The sequence below is a fragment of the Aythya marila genome (assembly GCF_965140915.1).
Source record: "Aythya marila genome assembly, chromosome: 1".
NCBI classification, from domain to species: domain Eukaryota; kingdom Metazoa; phylum Chordata; class Aves; order Anseriformes; family Anatidae; genus Aythya; species Aythya marila.
Window position 1 is genome coordinate 195027271 of NC_139042.1, and position 14088 is coordinate 195041358.

The 14088-nt window shown below is 38.6% G+C and overlaps 1 protein-coding gene across 4 annotated transcripts in view; it reads right to left on the reverse strand.

The window, feature by feature from the left end:
• Positions 1-14088, reverse strand: part of MAGI2 (membrane associated guanylate kinase, WW and PDZ domain containing 2) — a 771385-nt gene that overhangs the window by 149207 nt on the left and 608090 nt on the right. For 2 of the 4 annotated variants that reach the window (XM_082759164.1, XM_082759163.1), the window contains exons 8-10: positions 11499-11620; positions 10741-10866; positions 9850-10032 (exon numbers count right to left, since the gene is read on the reverse strand). In XM_082759164.1, coding sequence (XP_082615290.1) covers positions 9850-10032; positions 10741-10866; positions 11499-11620 — 431 coding nt within the window. The remainder of the gene's footprint in view (positions 1-9849; positions 10033-10740; positions 10867-11498; positions 11621-14088) is intronic. The other 2 variants (XM_082759166.1, XM_082759165.1) reach the window with 1 other exon arrangement.

Here is a 14088-nt window from a genome sequence, read left to right on the forward strand (position 1 = left end):
TTTCAGTCAGTGCTATCCTGTAATTACAGACAGATTCCACATCTAAGCTCAAATAATGACAGAAACACTGGAAAGGGAAAGCCTCATATTGGTTTCCCATTGCTGGGAAAGGAAACAAATCTGTACCTCTATCATCCACAAGTCAGTATCAATTATCTTTGTCAAGTTATTCTTAAGTCACTGTTCCAGGCAGTGCTTTTGACCCACAAGCCAAAGTGGTTTTGACTTCCAAAGACAGAAAAAAAATCCACAAGCAAATAATTTTACCTTTCTGTGTCCTTATATTTCAGAGATACTTCCCCCTGCCACACAGTTCAGAAGACCTTCGCTACAGACCAGGCCCACTGAAGCATTACGATGAGACATTTGAAGAGGTGGGAAAAGGTTGAGCTTGAGCAGTCCTATTTTAGTGTACAGCTCAAATGTGGTCTTGATCACTCTGGCCTTTTTGTTAACATAAGCTATCATGGGATCATTATACAGGATGAAATGTCCACCTATTGCAAAGTAAAATGGCAGGAAACAGGGATCTGCAACCCTCCTGTCTTGAAAAGAAGAAAATGTGTTACAGTGTTCTCCCTAATAAATGCAGACATTTTACAGAATGTGGTTGTGGTTGGAAAGATCTCCAGAGATCACCTAGTCCAACACCCTTGCTCAAGCAGGGTCACCCAGAGCATGTTACACAGGATCACATCCAGATGGGTTTTGAATACCTCCAAAGAAGGAGACTCCACAGCCTCTCTGGGCAGCCTGTTCTAGTGCTCTGTCACCTGACCCATAAAGTTCTTCCTCATATAGCGATGAAACCTCCTGTGGTTCATTTTATACCCATTACCCCTTGTTCTATCACTGGTCACCACTGAGAAAAGTTTGGCCCCATCCTCTTTACATTGTCCTCTCAGGTATTTGTAGTGGTTGATAAGATCCCTTCTCAATCTCCTCTTCTCTAGGCTAAACAGTCCTGAATCTTTCCTCAGAAGACAGATGCTCCAGTCCCCTAAGCATTCTCATGGCTCTATTTCACTTGCTCAGAAATCCATTCTGAAACCCACCAGCTAAATCAGGAACAATTATTAATGTAATACATCTAACTCAGAGCATCTACAGAACTCCAACGCCTAACTCAGAAATAATTATTTAAATTCAAACAACAGGGCTTTGGTTGAAACAAAATGGAAATCTCTTTCTGCCCTCTTCCCCTGCAGTGTCTTCCCAAGGACATTTATTAGCTGTCAGCTGAACACAAATACAAAACGGATGGTACCCTAATGCAGATGGGCAGCACATTCTTCTGGATCACCTTTCAACCTGACTCTGAGCACTGAGTTGCTTTATGTATTCCAGTTATTGCAACTACATTTTTTGTTTGTAGGCATTGCAACTACAAACTTATGACTTCGCCTGCTGATTCTCTCTCTCAAGATCCAAAGAAGTTCACATCGGATTTCTCCCTTAATTCCCCATTTCAGAAAGAACGGGTTGGCCTTCAAAAGTTTTGTTGGCCAAAGAGCTGTAGCCTGAAAGTCAGAACTCTCTGTCATACCACAGGAAGAGAGAACACCCCCAAGGGTAAATTACCCAATATTTTGATGTTTTTCTGATATATCAAAACCAACCAAACATACACAAAAACATCAACATTCATAAATGAAAAAAAAACAAGCATGGCATGCCAGAGCTGGTCAAACATTTCTGCCAGTTAGCTTTAAGAGAGAACTTGAAGTTAGCTAAGTAGCAGAGAATGAAAATGAAAAAGCAATTCTCTCTCTGTTTGGAAGCCTTTATTATCTACCACAGCAGTCCGCCCAAGAACATTTCCCTAACCACAACAAGTTTTTCTGGGAGAGGTTATGCACTAACAACAGATTCTGCCCTGGGGTGTCTCTGGCCGATGTTTTTGGGTAAGAAAAGCCAGGATGCTGACTTGGTTGTCTTGGTTTCTGTATGCCCACAGATGGAGACGGTAACCCAGAAATGTGGACTGACTGTGTGTCCATAATGCAGACAGGCAGGTTAAAAGGCAGCGCCTCTTGCTGCGGTCTTCACTTCTTGGAAGTGCGACTGTGACAGACGAGGTAGGATGAGGATTTTCTCAGAGGTATACTGTGAACTGTCGATCAAGCTTCATGTTCTTTAGTCAAATGAGACCAGTGAATAAGAGAATGTTTAAATTTGTCTTCCTTTAAACAGGCATGTAATGAGTGCAGCAGTGTCACGAGAAGAAAACTCAGCTGAGAAGAGCCCAGCAGTAAGATTAGCTCCTTACAAATACACAAGTTCATGCATTTTTTTGGACATAGATTGTGTAGCTTGAAGCCTGATACTGTTCATGTGATAAATAAGCAGGAGGCAGCTAGCTCTCGTGCACATTCAGGGAGTCTTTAGTGGAGAAAAGCTCCCCTAATAATGTGGCCAGTTAATATTAGTCACCAGATAGATGGAAGAACTGAAGCAGCTTCCAGTCCTCTCTCTTGCATCCCCCTGCCTCCCTTCCCAGCATGGCCATAAACTAAGGACTCAGATGCTTTTTGTTCTGTCCCTTCCTCTGGGTCCTGGGGGCTGGGCTGCAGTGGTTTGGAAAACACATTGGCTTGAATGAGTCACAGCCCTCCTGGGCAACATGTTGGTCCTTCTCTCATAATGTACATACTTTGTCTGGTCACCCCTTCATTGAAATGAGACAACTTTACAAGTGGCCAGCAAAAGTTAAAAAGTGCAGCAAAGGTGGTGTGAAATGCTAAAGACCATTGTAGCCCAACTCCAAGTCTCTTCAGTTTTTCTTATTCCCCCAATTTTCTTTCCATTTTTTTGTAAAGCCCAGGAAAAAATTCAAGTTACTGAGTTTCAGACATGCAGTCCTCATCAAGTATTTTATTTAAGAATGAATTGCTATAAGCGAGCTGTAGTGATTTAAGTGACCATGAGCAGGTAGGGACGTGGCTTAAAGTCAGCTTTAGGCCTAAATTCAAATTCATTGCTGACAAGTATAGACAGCAAGTGTCACAACAGAATTTCCTTCATGAGTACCCTTGGATTGCAGAAACCTAGCTCTTCTCCTGTCCTCTCCAGTAAAATACTGCAGACAACTCAAATCCTGGTTAAATATTTGTCTTAAAACAAAGCAAGCAAACAAAGAAAAAGTTTGAACAAGCCAACACTGCAGACAGAAACTCAGTCTGAAGTACAAGCTATGTCATCATGTACCTACTGCATTGGCAGGGCATGATGGAGTTGTCAGACTCGACCCTGCAAAAGGGCTCTGTGAAACTCCTCAAGGAGAGGTGGGAGTCTGCAAGCACCCTGAGACCAGCCTGGAGGTCTGACGCCCACCAGCCCCATGGTCCCTGGCACCCGTGGAAAGCAACCATGGCAGCACTGTGGAGAAAGATCCAGTAGATGGCAGGAGGGCAGATGTGGTCAAGGAGAAGCTCCTGGGTGGCACTTGCCAGATTGAGCCCTTCTCCATCACCATGAAGGAGCTGAGGAGCCGCTTTGAGACCCTGGGTGGCAGAAAGTTGAGTGCAGAAAGGTTCTGCAGTTGAAAATGATTCCCACAACATTCCACTTGTGGTTCTAGTGATGTTAGAAACATGAGGAAAGCATGTGCAAATATGCCAAATAACCTTGTTTTGCAAGGAGACAACAGCACATGGAAAGTGCAAGATACTGCCAAGCATGATGGTGTGCTGAACTACCAGCTAAGCAGAACACAAATTCACAATTCACAACCTTCAGTGCCACAGAAATTTACCTGAGAACATTCTGGAGAACACTACTGCCAGAACAGCACCCCTTCAAATGAGCTGCCTCTTCATATCCTTTCTGCCCCCTTAAAACCTTATCTGTCTCCCACCAGTAGCTTCTAACTCACATCCCCTTGATGTCTTCCAACAGGAAAGTGAGAGAAGACACAGAAATACTAAAGGACACAAATATTTTCACCATCTCTGAAAATCCTAGCTAGACGTTGTAGCTCAACCATTTTATATCAGGAAACAGAGGAATTATGCTGGCGTGGTACGATGCTCAAATGACAAAGGTGTCTATGCTAGAACTTCAGGGCACAGGAAGCACACACCTTTCTCTTACTGTAAACTAAGCCAGAGAAATTCCCATCAGTCAGGGTATGAATCTGGAAGCAGAATGACTCTGATTCAGCACTAAGCCTAACCAGCCAGCATCTCTGTCTATACTGCTGAAGGCTTTCCTTGTTTTTGGTCTCTAAACGTGTGTATTTTCTCTTACCAGTTTCCCAGATGCACAGAAACGGTCTGCTTCAAAAGAGAAAAGAAGTGTGAAAAAAGCTATCCGGACCAGTGATTTCAAGGGGTGCAGATGAAGGAAGCATTGCACCAATTGAAAAGCACAATGCCTTGTGCTACTTCCAAAATCAAGGCCATAAATGCGATCATCAAAAATCACCTAGATGCTGTAAGAAGGCCATGTCACCAAGGAGCTGGTCTGCCAATTCAGAATGTTCAAGCAAGTGAAGTCTGTGTGGTCCAGATGCTCCCTAAGCATCACGACCCGCAGATGAGGGAGCCATTGTGCCAGGCAAAAAACAAAATCAATTGTGAGGCTTTCATAGTTAAAGCCATCAGTGAAATTCACAGGAATCTTAAATTAGATTCTCAAATATATCCAAAACATAAAGGAAACACTTTTCCAGATGAAAATGTGCAATGTCTGGAAACAACAAAATCTGAAGAAGTGAACAAAGATACAAGATGCACCATCAAGAAAAAAAAGAGAATCACAAAGGATAACCAACAGGATAGTAATGGGAATGTGCAAGTGGATAAACATGGCCAAAAGAGGATGGAGGTGAGTCAGCATGACTTACAGTCCCCATGTTGTGCAGAATGCACAACAGGCTTACAATAAAAAACTAAAACAATACTAACAGATTTGTCTTAACTTTTGCTGCCCGTCTTTCTTCCAATGAGTCTCAACAGTCTTTTACCATTTTTCCTTTCCAAGGGCATCTACCTTAAGTGAGATGATTTTAGTTGATTATTATATATTCATAAGTACATAAAGCATGATAAAGCTTATAAATATAAATCTAATTCCCAAGGAAAAGACACATACTAATAAAGTCTTTTCAGATGTTTTGTTTCCCAAGTTGAAAGGAAAAATGAGCAATATATGAACATGAAAATTCCCAAGGCATATCTCAAAATCAAACAAAAACTCCACTACTAACAAAAGAGACAGAGAAGGAGGGAAAAAAAAAACAACTAACCAAACAAAAAACAGCTAAACAAGGAAAAAGATTCAAATAGAAGAGAAGAGAAGAGAAGAGAAGAGAAGAGAAGAGAAGAGAAGAGAAGAGAAGAGAAGAGAAGAGAAGAGAAGAGAAGAGAAGAGAAGAGAAGAGAAGAGAAGAGAAGAGAAGAGAAGAGAAGAGAAGAGAAGAGAAGAGATGAAGGGAGAAAATTAATCAGAGAAACTGAAAAACTCAGAAAAGTGAGAACATTCCCATAAGCTTCTGCCTTTACTCCTGGAGAAACCATCTCACCCATTCACCAGTCTCATTGTTTAAAGAATTTGCTTTAAGACTTTGTTATCACAATTAGCTTTTCCATCATAACTTTTTTTTTTTCTTATTTGTTTACTCAGCACAAAGCCTCAGTGAGGTTTATGCTTAGTTTACAATTGACCTACCCTTTTTGAACATACCCAGACAACAGGAAATTGGTTTCTCTGGAAACAGGAGCTACATGAAATCTTTCAGCACTTGTGTTTATTTAAAGTTGTTCCCACATACGCAACAAAGAAACACATGATTCAACTTTCCCAGGCAAGGTAATGAAGGAGAGCCCTGCCAGTGACACACCAGGCTGGTAAAATTAACTAGTACAATTTGGATGTGAACAAAGAAAAACAAAAAGAATGAAATAAAACAAAACAAAGTGACTCTTTGTCAGGGAGTACAAAGTTAAGACAAGGGGGAATGACTTTAAACCAAAAAGAAACAAACAAACAAAAAAAAAGAGAGAAAAAAAAAAAAGGTAGATTTGAAATAGACTTTAGGAAGAAATTCTTTACATTGAGGGTGGTGAAGCACTGGAACTGGTTGCCCAGAGAAGCTGTGGATGCCCTATCCCTGGAGGTGTTCAAGGCCAGGCTGGATGGGTCTTTGGGCAACCTGGTCTGGTGGGAGGTGTCCCTGCCCATGGCAGGTTGGCTGCAACTGGGTGATCTTTAAGGTTCCTTCCAACCCAAACCATTCTATGATTCTAGGACTCTGTGAAATTTAAAACACCCAGTCTATGTATAAAATCACTTAGTGGTCATACTAACAAAGAAAGTCAGAGTAAAAATCTGGGAGACATTTATACTGTGCATCATGAAGATGCAATGCTATCTTTTTGACAATATGGAGGCAGCATGGTCACACATGCTGAAAGCCCCTTTATAGGACAACACAGTCTTTCAGCACCCCTAGGACTAATCAAACTGGATGAAAATGTTCAAGCCGAACTGAAGACTTCCTTATTTCCCATTATCCCCCTGTTTATCTTTTAACGAGAACAGTGTGAGTGCCTAACTTGGATACAGTAGACATGGGGTGAAAGTGATACCAATATTGCACTTCATGCTTTTAGGGAAGTTAACAGTCTCAAGATAAGCATGTCAGAAATAAAATAATATACCAGTTTCTCTGGTACTGCCAACCACAGAGTGGCATTAATATAAATATCTGCTGAGGGTGCTTTAGGACAAAGACTGTGAATAACAGTGGCTGAGGAACCAGCACATTAACATTGCTTTTACTTCCGTTGCTGGTGGCATTGAATAACTTTTAACAAAGGTGAGGGCAGAAAGCAAGGACAGCAATATCTTTATTTATGTTTGCTGAATGTAAAAAAAAAAAAAAAAAAAAAAAAAAAAAGAGAGAGAGAGAGAGAGAAAAGAAAAAGAAAAAGAGTCAGAACTCAGATTCCTCACTTCCTCAGCATTTCTTAGCAGATAGCAAGTTTCCTGACATTTCTGATAAAAATCCACCAACACAGCAGCACAGTGATTCCAAGTCTCTGTCAGGCAGCAGCTTCCATGTTCCAAGAAATGAAATCCAAAATTGTTTTGTTTTGAAACCTGGCTGCTGGTAAAACCACTGTGTTGTGATCAGGTTAAAATGGCGACCATGAGTCTTACATAGATTCACCCTTCCCTTTTTTTTCCCCATGTCCAATGCATATCTCAAACCCTAGCATTTCGTCTACCAGTTGGCAAAAAAAAAAAAAAAAAAAAAAAAAAAAAAAAGCAGCAATCTTACAGGGGAAAAACTTCAGAGTTATATCACAGATGGGAACACCAGCACCCTTACACCCATGTTACTTCACAGTTCATAGTGTCATTGTCATTGTGCTCAAGCTTTCCACTATGATACCCTACTGATATAATATGATATTTTGATTGCTTATTAAAGCCTCCAGTGACTGTGATCATAGCTGCAGTGCACATAAATTGCACAACAACATGCAGTTCACGTCAAAAGAATAAATGAAAACTATTTTAAAAGCTCTGTTCATTGTCTAATGATGTCTACCTAACAAACAAAATGTACATATGTAAGCTCAAATAGTTGTGAAATGTATGATTTTAAGACCTTTATCAACAAAACACCTGCATTTTGAAATCTCCAGCTGATTAGAAACCGTACTTTAGAAAGTGTGAAAAAGATTGGGTATCAGGAAATGCAATCACATTGCTGAACAGCACTTTTATAAATATTCTGACCTCAAATATCTTTTTTCCGTTTACTATTATCATTTTTAGAAATCACTTCAAATATTCATAGAAACCATGTTAGATGCCACAATAATTAGCCCAAGATTCTCCAATTACTTTACATCAGAACTCTGTCAATCTTCACAAAAATTAAGACATTTGAGTCCAGAATTTCTTCTAAGATATCAGGCTCAATTATAGTTATATATTTGAATGTATATTTCTGTCATGGATTCTTAATTTAGTTGAATTAATTCTCTCAGAAAAAAAATATCAGTTTTATATCTATGTATTTTAAAGGACTTTCTTTTTTTCTATATGTCTCCATCACAATCTGTAATTGCAGTAATCAACATCAGTGACACCCATGATGAATTTCAACATCAACATTTAAATAAGTTGTAAGGGCACTCTCTTTTCTAGAGTAAAGAAATCCATATGAACAAGTTCCCCCATAACTAGCCCACACTTCAGATAGTTTTAGAAATAGTTGTATTTGAGTGCTGGATTTGAGAATGCTAAACCATGAAAAACGGAAAAATTCTCTCATGCATCATATTAGGTAATATGAAAATATTGGGAAATATGAAGTTCATGTTACTAAAATCTCCTGAACTTCAGGAAGTCTGTTATATTATTTATTCATTTGTCAGCTACCGTAATTTTGCCCTAGGCAACCAAGTTGCATTTTAAAGTTAAAATAGCAAGAAACATTGAGAATTAAATAGCTGATAGCCTTTTATTTTATTTCCTTTTTTTTTTTCTAAAAAAAAAAATCTATGTTCTAATTCTTTTTGACTTTTTAAAATATAAATTATTTATTAATCTATTTGGCATTAGAAACATCATGCCAACTGTAATATAAGACTTTGGACAAATTATAGAGTTTTAAAAATAATACTTTTCACAACCTTCACACTTCCTACTTGCAAAGTCCTGGAGATTCCTACAGAATGAGCTAACGTTAAGGTTTTATTTCAACATACGACAGTCTGGATCATTCCTCTGCAGCAACAGAAGAAAGAATAAAAGGAAATTTCCAGAAGAATCACTGGAGACTTTTCCACCAATATCATTTATGTTTGTTTGTGTTTACATATTTGCTCCCTGCACATGAGAAAAGAATCCTTCTCTGCTGCTTTGCTCCATCCACAGTGATCTGTCTTGGACTAGGAAATGCTCTGCATCTTCACAGTGACTCTAGCCACCATGAACTGGGTTTTCTGCAGAGATAACATAAATACCAAACCAATATTTCTTCTATATTGACTTGGTGAGAAATGGAAGGAAAATTAGGTATATGCCCTGGGACCAATGAGCAATCTGGGGAACAAGGACTGCTGGGCAGAGGTGGTGCGCAGTGATGGGGCTGTATGGACACAGGATGTCAGTCACCTGTAATCATTTGTAGCAGTGAAATCCAAGTCAGATATGAACATGAAAAATCTTCACCATAGAAGTGGTTAAGTATCAGGACAAGAGGTCACATAGGCTGTAAATCCTACATCATTTTCTAAACTTTCAGCAGTGATCCTGTATCTTTAGATCTCTTCACAAGCAGTTTCGTTTATTTTGTTCATTTTCACAGATTCCTTATTAGTAGTCCACAGATGCCTATGTCTCCATATGTCACACTGAAAACCCTTGTTTTGTTGTTCTAAAGAAAACAAAGTTTGATCAGACTTGACTTGTTTTGCAAAACTATCTTTTCTAAAGGTAGAAATTTTCCCTTAGTAGTCTGTGCTCTTTCTGCCTGTCTCTTTTTCTCTCCATTCACAATTTCCCCTTGAATAAACAGCCTATAAACTAATGAACATCACAGATAATTTCTACATATTAGAATGAGACCTTTTCTCAGTCCATTTTCATGTAGAAAAAATTGAGATATATATTTTTTCCTTAAAATACTGAAGAATTAGAAAAATCAGCTACTTGATGATGTTAGACAGGTATGAGGAATTCCTATCTAAGAGGTTTATCTTTCTTTGTTGTAAGATAAGGCATTTAAGTAGAAATTGATATGGAAAAATATATACATTTATGGAGAGAGTTCGGAAATCTATGGCTCATTCTACTTATATGAAAGAACAGAGGAATCATTTTAATTACCTGTTTCCATTTTCCCATCTTGTGCTGCAGGCCCATCAGGAATTACACTCTTCACCTGAAGAAACTCATCTGGCTCATCCCCACCAATGATGGTAAATCCAAAACCCATGTTGCTTTTCTTAAGAGTTGTGCTGAGGAAAGTCCCCTTCAGCTGTGATGCATCACGGGTGAAGAGTGGTTTTTCTACATCAGTCAACACAAACAAGAAAGACAAAAGTTCTGATCTAGTACAACACAGCAGGGACATAACAGTATCAGCTGATAACAGTATCAGCTGGCTGTAGGTGACAGTGTATGAAAACAGAGGAAATAAAGAGTGCAGGCATTCCAGGAAAATATATATATATATTAGTGAGTTTTTATTTTAATACAAAGCTTAAAAAGGGTTTTTATCTATGGCAGAGCTGCCATAAGTAAGGAGTTATAAATATTCTTTCATATTGGAAATACATTTAGAAGTGGATATTGTGTAGCTAAAATAATTACAACAATAAAAATGATTTGTGAGGTAATCTTAAAACCTCTTTCCTAACACATAAATTCAGCTTTGTCTACAAAGTAACACATTCTGCACAACTTCCCTCCCACCCACAATAAGAGAAATATCCCCTGTATATGCCGTGCCATGTGTTAAAAAGCCGGTGCTAAGTATTAGATATCTTTCCTCTCCAAGCATGTGGGATTCCATGCCTCATCTGGCTGCTGTGATGGTGGTGCTACCTTCGCGTCCCCTTGCTGAGTGCCCCGGTGTATAGTGTGGGTTGCCAGGGGCTCCCAGTGCCTCGTTCCCATGCTTCACTTTGTGAGGAAGGGTAGGAGGAAGGTGCAAAGGTAGTGTCTTCCACTTATCTTGCTAGGTTGGCAGTGGTCCGTGGGGACGGTGGGACGTACCGTACAGCCTGCACGTCCCGGTGGGGCCGCGCTGGCACTGGGACAGATCGTTCACACTGCGGGACCGCTGCAGAGCAGGGTGCGGGTGGGCGAGTTTGGGCCTAGGTAGGGTTGATGAAGAGCTGTCTACTGTCACAAAGAAGAAGAAGCCTCATTCTCTGGCTGTAGCCTTATGTTTAAGTTTATTCGTCTCTACCAGTACTGTCTGCTGCTTACACAGCTCATTGTAAGCACATTAATTTTCACATTACCAAGAGGCTGTATTCTTGTAAACTCCTATAACACAGTGCCTGAGGCTTTTAACTTAATTGATGCTTTCTAGATGAGCTAGCTTAGAAACATACCAAACATCAATTAGCGGTAATTTAAAGAAAGTACAATTAATTATTTCAGTGTTGCCAACCTTGGGTGCTCAAGAGAGAGTCACACATTCCTGAGAATAGAAGTTATGAGTTTATTTAGAAAATTACTTTGGGGTTCTTATTGTGCTTTCTGTTTCTCAGCCTTTAGGAAACACTAGGGTCCACTTGTCACTTTTCTCTGCAACTCTGGAGGTTAGAGATTTTTTATGTGGCTCCTGAGTCCCACAACTCCAGGAGATTGAACTTTTAGAGGAGAAAAAAGCTAGGAGGTAGGTGATAACATTGTGAGGATTGGCAACACTATTATGTCCATCAGACTAGGACCAAATTATTGTCATATAAGCAGGAGAGCAGGATTTTTCATCTTAACTAAGATAGGCTGACATGGTACTGTACCTCGGAAACCTTGGGCCTGCATAGGCTTTGTTCCAAGTTCTGCGTTGGGCATGTTATGCTGCTGTAGCTTCCTTTTTGCTTCTAGGACAGGGTTTTCAAATTGTGTTCTTCTATTTATGTGGCTGGAAAAAATTTGGTTTTGATTAAAAATTGGGTTCAGTTGGGGAAAATTACTATTTTCACAGTAGGATGTTGTATGTGACTTAGGTGCGTGTGGTTAGATAGCGAAACAGTCATGAAACCCCAATGGGCCTGAGCATGTCCCTTATACTCCATATAATTTTGGTGGGGATAAGAAATGTACCATCTATGAGCATCACATAATGAACAGCACTGGAGAAAGCCCTATCATTTCAATATGTTGAACTCTGCTACAGGCAAATGGTTTTGATATATAGACTGCATATTAAATTGCAGTACCGCTGAAGCATGCTACAACAACAGTTTTTCATGTCTTCAGTACAAACATTGTTCTGTGCATGATTCAAAGGGACTGAACCATTTTTTTTTTCAGCATTATTGATTAGCTGCAAATGAAATTACTTAATCACTTACAGAAAATGTAAAGCCTGACACAGGCTTTTAATGAGTGTTTTAATGATCACTGCTTAAAAAGGAAATGTATGTAGCACAGGAAAGTGACTGAAAATGAATTCTGTTTAATTCGATGTTATATATCTGCTAAGCTGTACAGAAAAATGGGATGTTGTAGAAACTAAGTCAGATGGTAGATTAAAACTATACATATAAATAATGAACTATAAGAGAAGTTAATGCTGTAGACTTTTTTTCTTGATATATTACGTTTCCTATAGCTGGTCAATTAGTACATATCTGTCATTACACCACTAATTTTCTGCATTTTGTTTAGAAATACTATCCTAACTACTTACCCATATCATACCTTAGATTTCAATTATTTAATTTAAACCATACATTTTACCAATCAACAAGTAATCCTACACTCCCTTGACATTTTTCTCACTTTTTTTGAAGAAGGCAAAACTATTTAGTAGGTGGCACTGAACAACTCCACCAGATGTGTTCATGACAGTATCAGTTGAGAAAAAGGGTTTTATGCTGCAAATGTTGTCCCAGGGAAATAAATACATATAGATATATGTATTTATTTATATATTAGAAATATATACATATAAATACATATAAATTACATAAAAAAGGTAAGTTCTCAAACATATCTCTCCTTATTTGTTCTTACTGAGTTACTCTGTATTGAGTTTTTTGAAAATTCAATCCTGATCCTGGGCTTTAAGCATTGGAGAGGTGACCTGGGAACTTTTGAAACTCTAAGATTCTAAAAGGGGTTGAATTCCTTCTATTTATATTGAAACAACCTTTTATGCCCAAACATTAAGCACTTTTCCCTCAGGATTCAGATCCTAACACTGCTTCAAACAAAATAAGTAGAATTGCCATTAAGAAGGAGTTGAGGGAAAGCAGTAAGTCCTATGACAATGTAATACACTTGGAAAACAAGGATTCCTGCAATGAAAAGATTTTCAGTCATGTAAAAGTATATTTGATTTAATGACAGGAAAGATATGTGATAAAATCTGGAGTTGCTATTTTGTTAACATGGCTATCTCTCATTTAAGGGGTTGCTAACTCACTCTCTTTTACTCTAAAGTTTTGATTAATAGCTTTATAAATTTTATTCTATGCTGCAGAAAGAGAAGGTTCCTTTTGTTTCTTTTCTTCTTCAGACTGGCTGTTTAATATCGCAGGTTTTGCTTTCCTAGGCTTTAAACCATGCTGTAATTGTCAGGGTCTTCATTGCTTTTGTCTATTGCAAACCTAGAAATGTATGTTGGAAGGGAGAGAAACTTCATCAGTTGGAAATGGAGGAAGACAAGACTTTCATGCATTAAACGATCATAGGGTAATTATGAACTACTGATACAAGCCTGAAAAAGGTAGTAATCGTGGTACTACCTATCATGTGATGTATTCCTGTACTGTAAAGGAAGTACTTTTTTTTTTTTTTTTTTTTTTTTTTTTGCCATTAAAAAGGAACATGTGAAATGTCATACAAAATACTAGATAAAGTTCTGATCACCCAATAAAATGAAATGAATCCACAGCAAAGGTTTTACATGAAGACCAGTGAATGAGAGTATCCCATGATAAAGCACCAAAGGATTTTTGATTTTTTATTCAAGTGGAATGAATGCTGATATATTATTGCATTCTATGAAAATATTTGGAAGTAAATAGTGGAATATATTAAATGTGTCAGGATTTCAGTCTTGAAATCTGTAGGCTTCTTACAAGCAGAAGTGTGAAATTATGAAACAGCTTCCAACAGAAGATATGGGGTAAAATGTCTAGCTTGTTTTATGATGGCATTTGATAACATTGAAAACAGGCTTGCTACATAGTATGTTGAGTTAGTTGCCAAAACAAAGGGATCAAGCACTATTTTAGAGGATCTAAAGTTTTCTACCCCAGTTCTCAGCCGTCCTTCCCCAACAGCATGGGTATCCCTGCTCTTCTGGGCATGGGTATCTGCTGTGCTTCCAGAAGAGCATGGGTATCCCATAGCTTTTGTCGAATATAATGCAGACATAAT